This window comes from Garra rufa, chromosome 25, assembly GCF_049309525.1.
Source record: "Garra rufa chromosome 25, GarRuf1.0, whole genome shotgun sequence".
In the NCBI taxonomy this organism is placed as follows: Eukaryota; Metazoa; Chordata; class Actinopteri; order Cypriniformes; family Cyprinidae; genus Garra; species Garra rufa.
In genome coordinates, this window is record NC_133385.1 from 8,568,230 (window position 1) to 8,579,202 (window position 10,973).

General features: G+C 35.0%; 1 protein-coding gene across 1 annotated transcript in view; it reads right to left on the minus strand.

Annotated features, from left to right (window-relative positions):
* Positions 1–382, minus strand: part of appl2 (adaptor protein, phosphotyrosine interaction, PH domain and leucine zipper containing 2) — a 16,389-nt gene extending 16,007 nt beyond the window's left edge. The window contains exon 1 of the mRNA XM_073831556.1: positions 317–382. Coding sequence (XP_073687657.1) covers positions 317–382 — 66 coding nt within the window. The remainder of the gene's footprint in view (positions 1–316) is intronic.
* Positions 383–10,973: the final 10,591 nt, after the last annotated feature.

Sequence of the window (10,973 nt, forward strand, 5' to 3'; positions counted from 1 at the left end):
CCTACACTAATCTGTGTGGAAAACCCTGTGGAAATTGAGGGAAAACATTGTGGATTGTGGAAAAGATGGACTTAAACTTGGAATTTAAGCATAGCTAAAAGTGCATTTTTACTAGCTGAAACCATCATCAAATTATCCACCATATTTTATAAACAAAACAAGAAGTGCAGATATTTTTGAATGACAGCCGTTCCTACTCTCCCAGGTCCAGATTCCTGTGCGCCTACATATAAGCGCTGAAAACAAGCATGTTTTCCTGAGCAACATTGTCCGTGCATGTCATGGCGGTGCAGTGTGAAACAGATCTAACATGTACCGAGGATGACAGGAGAGACAGAGATGCCAGACCAGGTTGAGGTGTTTTCACGGAGATGTTTGCCATTCCGAGTGCCTCTCATCCCAGCGTTCCTCACGGCGGAAATTCATTCCAAATGCACTGAGAGCGGAAAAAACAAGCCGGGATTCAGGCAGACTTTCACCCTCACCTCTCATTAGAGAGGCAATATTGTTGTAAAGGAGAGAGGCGTGTTCGCGGCATTAATATGAGGAGAAATAATCTGATTTATTGGCCCACAGCTACAAATTATCACCAGCCGGGAACGCAACACAAATCGCTATTTCAGGAAGGAGTAGGACACACACGCGGACAAAAAAAAAAACGGTCTAATTGATATTCCGAACCGACTTTGTTAATTAAAGCGCTGATTATCGTGCCAAATGGGTCATGACAACTGGAGGCGATGGCTTGTCCTTTAAAAGCAATTGTTAAATTTGTAACAAATTGTCTCCACTCCCAAGAGTCCTTATCGGAGGTGACGTGACGAGTAAAGGAAATGCTGTGCTCTCAAACAACGGCCAAAGATACACCGCAAAGAATTAACTCTAAAACACTAAATAACACTTTAATGCACTACCAGTCAAAGGTTTTTGAACAGTATGCTTTTTCTCTTCTGCTCACAAAGCCTGCATTTATTTAATCCAAAGTACAGTAAAAACATTCAAATTTTGAAATATTTTTACTTTTAAAATAACTGTTTTCTATCTAAATATATTTTAAAATCTAACTTATTCCGGTGATTTCAAAGAAAATTTTTCGCATCATTAATCCAGTCACAAGATCTCTCAGAAATCATTCTGAATAGCATAGAATTTATGGAATTTAGCTTGTCTTGTTCAAAAATCAGTGTAGAAAATGGGGAAAATGCTAGAAGAATCTATTGGCAAAATCTGCTTTTGTTTTTTTGTTTTTTTTTTTACATTTCCTACACTAATCTGTATGGAAAACCCAGTGGAAATGGACTAAAAAATGTACTTAAACTTAGAATTTAAGCATAGCTAAAAGTACATTTAAACAGTCAAAACAGTCAAATTTTGAAATATTTTTACTATTTAAAATTACTGTTTTCTATTTAAATATATTTTTATTTATTAATGTGATTTCAAAGCTGAAATTTTAGCATCATAAATCCAGTAACAAGATTCTTCAGAAATCATTGTAATATTTTATATAGCATACTATTTTCATGGAATTTAGCTTGTTTTGTACAAAAATCAGTGTATAAAATGGGGAAAATGCTAGAAAAATCCATTATTGACATGCAGGCTCATTCAAAATCTGCTTTTTTTTACATTTCCTGCACTAATCTGTACGGAAAACCCCATAGAAATATTCTAATATTCTGATTTGCTGCTCAATAAACATTTATTATAATTATTATTATGTTGAAAACAGTAGAATTTTCTTCAGGTTTCTTTGATGTAAAATGATGATAAAAAGTTCAGAAGAACAGCATTTATCCGAAAATATAAATCTTTTCCAACATTATAAATGTCTTTATCATCACTTTTGATCAATTTAAAGCATCCTTGCCAAATAAAAGTATTTATTTCTATAATTTTGAATGGTATAGTGTATAATGCTACAAAAGCTTTTTATTTCAGATAAATATTGATCTTTGGATCTTTTATTATTCATCAAAAAATCCCCCCAAAAATTTACTCAACTCAACTGTTTTAAATATTGATAATAATAATAATAAATGTTTCTTAAACAGCAAATCGGCATATTAGAATGATTTCTGAAGGATCATGTGACACTGAAGACTAGAGTAATGATGCTACAAATTTAGCTTTGAAATTACAGGATTAAATTCTATTTTAAAATACACCCAAACAAAACAAAAAAATTACAGTATTTTAAATAGTAAAAATAATTTAAAATGTTATCGTTTTTCCTTATTTTGGATCAAATAAATGTAAGTTTGGTGAGAGGAAGAGACTTCTTTAAAAAAAAAAAAAAACATTAAAAATCTTACTGTATAAACACTTTTGACTGGCAGTGTATGCCAACTTCCCTAATATTATACTATTAATAATACTATTATGAATAGTAGAAAACAATGTTTTTCATCAAATGCAGCACATTCTTAAAGTATGCAAATTCAGCCGCTGCTCGCATTTCTAAACATCTTTTAAAACATTTTATTTCGAATTTAGTATCTAAAACATTTTATTAAGTATTTTTTTCGTTGAATCACACAAAATAAAAATAAAAATAATTTTATATATCCTTTGTTTTCAACTCAAATCAGCTTAGTTTTCTGTAGTATGAACAGAAAAAAAAATAATTTTAAATAATTCAATATGTAAGATTTAAAAAAAAAAAAAAAAGCAAATATCAGATAAGAAAATATTAAGACAAATATAATAAATATTAAATCGATATAATATAATAAATAAAATATTACAGCATTACAATAAATATAAATATTAAGAAATATATAATAATGTTTTCTTAATTACAACTTTTTAATTAAAAGAGATAACGCTAACAATTACAAATAAATGTAAAAATTGCATACAAAGCATTAAAGTATGTGACGTCTCAGATTCAGATGTTTTTCTCATTTAAAATGTAATTTCACAAATATTCACAGAACACTGAAGACGGTTGTTAACAGATGTCTGTCAAATGGTTGTACCCCCTGTTTAGTCTCCAAAAACCTTTCAAAAAATTTAAATAAATGAATAAAATACAAAACTGAGAAATCCGAAAATAAATCTATTTATAAACAAAGAACATTTATAATAAAAAAAAAATTCTAACTTACAAACGCAGCATGATTTAAGGTTTTATTCATATCTGTAGCACAAACAGCCAAAGACTTGCTAAATATTACAGTTTATAAGAATCCTAAACACTAACAGCGATTCTTGCCATGACTAATAAACACAGAAAGCTTTCCAAAATTCAAGAGCTTCACTTTTCTCATTTTGAGTAAACTAAAGCAAACATGGCCATCTTTAGCACGAGGTCTCTAATGGAATCAGCAGGCCTATGATGTACAAAGCATCTCCTCTCGCTCTCAAAGAGTGTGTAGTTAGTATCGGGTGGCCCGTCTACAGTTCGGCCTCAAACCTTTCTTTTATTGGCCTCTGAGAGAGAGGGACACAGAAAAAGGGTTAACACTAAGATAAAGTGTTGTGTTCAGAGCTGGTTTTAGAGGCCGAGTGACACAGAGGACATTCAGAGAGCTTAGTTTGAGCACTTGACGCAAATAAAAAACAAGCCTGGCTTTTGATAAAACCACTGGATGCGTGTGAATGCAGATGAGAGAACAGCGGCGGCTTGATATGAAGCGGGGGTATCTGTGCCCTTGTCCTGCGACCGTGACTCCGCGCGGTCATCACCGGAGGAAACAACTCGGTGCTGGAACGAGATGAGACGGTAGCCGTCAGCAGGGGTCCGGACCTCCCTCAACCGGCTCTACTAATCACATCGGTTAGTTTGGCGCCTCCACATGTCCCATACCTAGTAACGAGATCTCTTTCTTTGATACGCCAGCGCCTAAGGGGAACGCGCGGCAGACACAAACACGCTCTAATGCGCTTCCGCACGTGCTTGGCTCAAGGACGGCCCGCCTTGTTGAGACGAGGGCCACGGAGACGCAGGTGAGATTGGATCGAGACTGAATTATTGATCAGCTAACAGATTTAGCGATGAGGAATTCATGGATCCGTCTGCTGCACACTCCCCCCTCGGGCTGGGGAACAAAAACCCCGGACGAGGAAAGAATTCGGAGGATTTATGAAAGCGAAAAGAAATTGGGATTGTGAACGTGTGAGCTAATACTCAGGTAAACAAAATCGATCGGCGTTGTTGTGAATGAAAACAGCAGCCCGATGTTTGGCTCCAGCTTTCAGTCAGCGCTCTTGTCCGTCGAAATCGAATCCTCAGGTCTTAAAACCTATCAGCGAGGGAAAGGTCTTGCCGCTGGGCTCGACAGGGGGGCTAGCCACACCATTAGCCTCTCCACCGCAATTACTTCTGGAGTCGCGGCGTTATTTTTAGTTAGTCACTTAAAGCGCGCGCTTATAGAAGCCATTTAACCCAGCAGGAGTTTTGACCCTTGTACTTAAAAGTTGCGGTAGGAATCAAAAGCGCTTTAGAGGCATCCGTTTGTCTGGGCCTGGTGAACGAGTCCTCGGGCTAAGCTCTGGTCACTCTCTTAGTCACTGCTTGTCACACAGTGCCGGCGTTTTGTTTAATGAGCTTACAGGGAGATTTCTAACGAGATCTGGTGTCATTGAGGAAAGCGGCCAATGCAGGCCCAATTTGGAGTTTGAATTTGTGCCACAAATCCAGCTGGTTCCCTGTTCGGATGATTTAAATTGCGGTGGTGTTTGATAAACGTGTCTATGGGATAGAAAAAAATGCAAATGAGATCTCTTTAATATCTCAAACGCTTCTCTGAGAATCTGTAGAGAGCAAATGGAGACTTTTATACTGAGAAAAAAGCCCTGTAATGTTTTCTTCAGATGAGATCTGAACAGTATCTCAAACTTTGCTGAAAAGCAAACAAAAGATCTTAATACGAAACCAAAGACTTGCCGTCAAACTCGATACTAAATAAACAGAAACCTTCCCAAGAAGCACATGTCAGATGTCAATAACTCAAATATACTTTATTAAAAAGCAAATACCAAACCATCTCAAAATTTTCAAAAAGCGTCTGTCAGTGATGCGTCTCAAATCTAATACCAAATGATCTCAACCTTTGCCAAGAAGCAAATGTCAGAGATCTCAATATAAACTCAAATAAGTCTCATATCCAGTACCAAATGATCTCAACCTTTGGCAAGAAGCAAATGTCAGAGATCTCAACATGAATTAAAATATTCCAAGTCCAATACCAAATAATCTGAAACTTTTGTCAAGAAGAAAATGTCAGAGATATCAATATAAACTCAAATAATCTCAAATCCAGTACTAAATTATCTCCAACTTTGCCAAGCAGCAAACATCAGAAATATCAGTACTTCATTAAATCCTTTATTAAATCCCATGCAATTTTTTAAAAGACACTGTCAATGACATGTCTCAACTCCAAACAATATCAAATACAATAGCAAATATTCTTCAATTTATCCAGTATAATCCAATATAAACTCAAATACTTATCACCAAATCCAATACCAAACAATTTCAAACTTTTTCCAAGAAGCAAACATCAGAAATCTTAATATGAAACCAAATTCTTCATCAAATCTAATACCAAATAATCTCAAAATTTCCAAAAAGCAACTGTCAGTGATGCATCTCAAATCCAACTTCAAGCAAATATCAGAAATCAAATACTTTGTCAAATCCAATACCAAGTAATCTCACATTTTTCAAAAAGCATTTGTCAGAAATCTCAATATAAACTCAAATAAGTCTCATATTCAGTACCAAATGATCTCCAACTTTGCCAAGAACTAAATGTCAGAAATTTCAATACAAAATCAAATATTTTATCAAATCCAAAACCAAATTATCTTAAAATTTCCACAGAGCAATATGAACTCAAATACTCAATCGAATCTAATACCAAATAATCTCAAAAACTCAGTGACATGTCTCAACTCCAGCACCAAATAATCTCCAACTTTGCCAAAAAGCAAACATCAGAAATCTCAATATGAACTCAAATACTTCATCAAATATATTAAATAATCTCCAAATCTCCAAAAAGCTACTGTCAGTGGTCTCAAATCCAGTACCAAATGATCTCAAACTTCTCCAAGAACCAAACGTCAGAGATCTCAGTATGAACTCAAACACATCTCAAATTCAATATCAACCAATTTCAAAAATTTTCCAAGAAGCAAATGTCAGAAATCTCAATCTGAACTCAAATAAGACTCAAATACAGTACCAAATAATCTCACACTTCTCCAAGAAGCAAACATCAAAGATCTCAATACGAACTCAAACAGGCCTCAAATTCAATACCAAATTATCTCAAACGTTTCCAAGAAGCAAGCGTTAGAAATCTCAATATGAACTCAAACAAGTCTCAAATCCAGTACCAAATGATCTCCAACTTTGCCAAGCAAATATCAAAAATCTCAATATGAACTCAAATACTTCATCAAATTCAATATTAAATCATCTTAAAATCTCCAAAAAGCAATTGTCAATGATCTCAAATCCAGAACCAAATGATCTCAAACTTCTCCAAAAAGCAAACATCAGAGATCTCAGAATTAACTCAAACACGTCTCATCAAATTCGATTCTGAATTATCTCAAACTTCTTCAAGAAGCAAACATCAGAAATCTCAATATGAACTCAAACTCTGGGTCAAATCCAATACTAAATAATCTTAAAATTTCCAAAAAGCAATCAATGATATATCTCAAATCCAGTACCAAATGATTGACTTTGCCAAGAAGCAAATGTCAGAAATCTTTATACGAAATAAAATACGTCATTAAATCCAATACCAAATAGCAACTGTCAGAGATCTTAATATGAACTCATTTTCATAGTATTGAGTCTCAAATTCAATACTAAATTAAACTTTTTCAAGCACACATCAGAAATGAACTCCGATACAATACCAAATAATCTGAGCTGTTATTCATATTCATTCTATAACTCTTTCTGTATGTCATTAATAGTCTCATTGTGACCTTTTTTAAGGTGAAAGAGAGCTGATATTCAGTACGACTGAACTAAGAACTCCATTAGAACTCATATGGATACACTGAATACTAATAACACGCATATTTCAAATCCACAGAAGCATCTAACACAGATTTCAAGTCATAAAAAATGTTCTTTTTTTTGTCTTGTCAAATAACCTGAATTCCAAGAACAGCACTGAAGAACTTCTCAGCTCAGAGAAAAACCCATAATCACCTCAGATTCAAATTTCTCACACTAAAACCCTGAGCATGTCTGAGAGGAGACACAATATATTGTGGATTACGGTGAAGTACCATCCACCCCCAGACCAATAAAAGCATCTCCGCAGGAAAACCGAAGAACTTCAAGTGACGCTTCTGACTTATGTTCACCAGCGGCGTTCGAGAACTTTTCAGACTGTACTTTTCATAGGAAGGTCACAGAAACGTTAACGGAACGCTGACATTAGCCGGCAATGTTCTGCGTACTTCCATAACAGTCACATCAAGGATCGAATGTCATTTTTTAAGAGTTATGCAAATGAAGGTAGTGACAGTGCATGCTGTTTTTATTACTCCTGCAAATAAACAACATCCGTCACTAAACGAGGTGGAAGGATCAACTTTACGACGGTTGGAAGAGTAACCGATCCACCCAAAACCGCCTGTAAAAAGGAAAACCAAAGAAGGGAATTTAGCTGTTCCCTAAATACCCCCACAGATGCAATCATTCAACTCAATATGATCAGCATCAAAGTCTACAAACAAACAAGTTTTTGAAATCCTAGTAGGCCCCAACATGACAAGTCTGATTTAGCCGATTAGCAGACAAACAAGCTAATCTCGTGCCCGCCCGCATTTCCTGAGAGAGCATCTGGAAAAGCAAAATGCTTATTTCCCATTTAGCCATGCGTTAGCTTAGCGCTAACAGCGTATGATAGCTGCTTTCAGGAGCCAAGAGCTCAGTCGTAATGCATCCCGAACCCACTTCAGCCCTTCTAAAGCTAATCACGGTAATTAAAGGTCTGAACAGCGATAGATTAAAATGATGCTAACCTCGAACACATGCTAACACCTTAACTAACAGTCTGTGCGTGGGTTTGAGAAGTGGGTGATTTGTGTGTAAAACTGTGCGGCGTCGCTTCAAAAGCAGGGTAGCGTGTTTTTAGCGTCTGCGAGCGGTTGTTAGCATGTGTTTAGACATGTTTATAGGGTCTGTGGCGCAGACTGTGATGTCATTTGCTTAAAGGCAGCCGTTTGTTTGAGTTTAAAGTCAGGGAAGCAGTCCACAGAGACTGAAGCTTTGCTAAACGCTAACTCTGTATTCTGGGAGGCCGCCTAAAGGCAAAGGATTCAGTAGCCTTAGCAAAGACCTGGGATGTGAAATACACAAGAGCAAAGAAGAAATCTCACACATCAAAGTGAAACAGAGGAATACTTGTGTATTCAATGTACTCTTACAAAAGAGTACCGTGGTATAACCATGTTGTTTTGGGTATGTACGAAGCTAAAAGCGAAGCATTTTTGACGTACTAAGCGAGTATCGTTCAACACAGTCTTTACATTTTAAAAAAGTACCATCGTTTTACCGTCTTTTTTGGGAGATATACTATGGTAAATCCACATATTGTATGTGCCACGTCAAAATGCCATGGTACCACATTTTTTTTTGTGCATAATGGGACTTGGTTGCAATTTATTACCACAATACCATGTTTTTTTGGACATGTACCATGAGAAAACCATGTTTTTGGACATATATAACGTTAATGTTGTGTCATCCCACAAAAAGTACTGGTTTGGTTTCAGATGGTAATAATATGGTACACATATTCATGTACTAGAGTATTTACCAAAAGCTACTATGGTACTACTACAGTACCGTGTTTTTTGGACATGTACCATAGTAAAACCATGTTTTTGGACATAAAGTTAATGTTGAGCCATCCCTCACAAAAACTACTGTTTTGGTGTCATGTGCTAATAATATGGTACTTTAAAATATACCATTGGTACACATATTCATGTACTAGAGTATTTACCAAAAGGTACTATGGTACTACTACAGTACTATGTTTTTTGGATATGTACCATGGTAAAACCATGTTTTTGGACTTATACAAAGTTAATGTTGAGCCATCCCTCACAAAAAGTACTGTTTTTGTGTCATATGATATTAATACAGTACTTTGAAGTATACCATGGTACACATATTCATGTACTATAGTATTTACCAAAATGTACTATGGTACTACTACCACTTTAATTTAGACATGTACCATATTAAAACTATGTTTTAAGACATTTACCAAGGTAAGGTTGCACCGTCCCTCACAAAAAGTACTGTGGTGGCATTAGATGCTAATACCATGGTACAGAAATGCATGTACCATGGTAAAACCATGTTTTCAGGCATACTGTATACAATGTTAAAGTTGTGCTATTCCACAAAAAATACTGGTTTGGTGTCAGATGGTATAAATATGGTATTTTAAAATACACCTTGGTACACATATTCATGTACTAGAGTATTTACCAAAAGGTACTATGGTACTACTACAGTACTATGTTTTTTGGATATGTACCATGGTAAAACCATGTTTTTGGACTTATACAAAGTTAATGTTGAGCCATCCCTCACAAAAAGTACTGTTTTGGTGTCAGATGGTAATAATATGGTACTTTAAAATATACCATAGTACACATATTCATGTACTAGAGTATTTACCAAAAGCTACTATGTACTACTACCATGTTTTATTGGACATGTACCATGGTAAAACCATGTTTTTGAACATATACAAAGTTAAAGTTGCACTATCCCACAAAAAGTACTGTTTTGAAGTACTATAAATACTATAGTATTTACCAAAATGTATTATGGTACTACTACCATGTTAATTTAGACATGTACCATAGAAAAACCATGTTTTTGGACATATACAAAGTTAATATTGAGCTATCCTTCAAAAAAAGTACTGTTTTTGTGTCATATGATATTAATACAGTACTTTGAAGCATACCATGGTACACATATTCATGTACTATAGTATTTACCAAAATGTACTATGGTACTACTACCACTTTAATTTAGACATGTACCATAGTAAAACTATGTTTTAAGACATTTACCAAGGTAAGGTTGCACCGTCCCTCACAAAAAGTACTGTGGTGGCATTAGATGCTAATACCATGGTACAGAAATTCATGTACCATGTTTTCAGGCATACTGTATACAATGTTAAAGTTGTGCTATTCCATAAAAAATACTGGTTTGGTGTCAGATGGTATAAATATGGTATTTTGAAATACACCTTGGTACACATATTCATGTACTAGAGTATTTACCAAAAGGTACTATGGTACTACTACCACAATAATTTGAATGTGTGCCATGGTAAAACTATGTTTTTGGACATATACCAAGGTAATGTTGTACCATCCTTACAAAAATACTCTATTAGATGGTAATACTATGGTATGTTGAAATATACCATGGGACTGAAACTTATTTACAGTGATATTTGCCAAAAAAGTACAATGGTAATACTGTGCTTGGACATGCAGCATGGTAAAAACACACTTTCAGGCATATACCAAGGTACCATCCCTCACAAAAAAGTACTTCGGTTGCATCAGATGCTAATACTATGGTACTTTGAAATACCACGGTACTGAAATACATGTACCATGGTAAAACCATGTTTTTGGACATATACCAAGGTATCATCCATATAACAATACCGTAGTGGTATCAAATGGTAATACTATGATACTCTGAAATAATACTGCAAGTTATACTGTGTTTTTTTTTTTTGCACAGAGTACTACGGTGATTCTAAGAGTATCATTGTACTTGTTCAAAATACTATAATTTTACCATGGTACATATCATGGTACTTTTTTGTATCCAAAATAAAAAACACAAATTAGTACCATGGTCAATTTTAAAGTGTTTACCTGTAGTACTTTTGGCAAACAGGTGTAAACAGGACAGGCATGAGAAATGTGTGTTTATATAA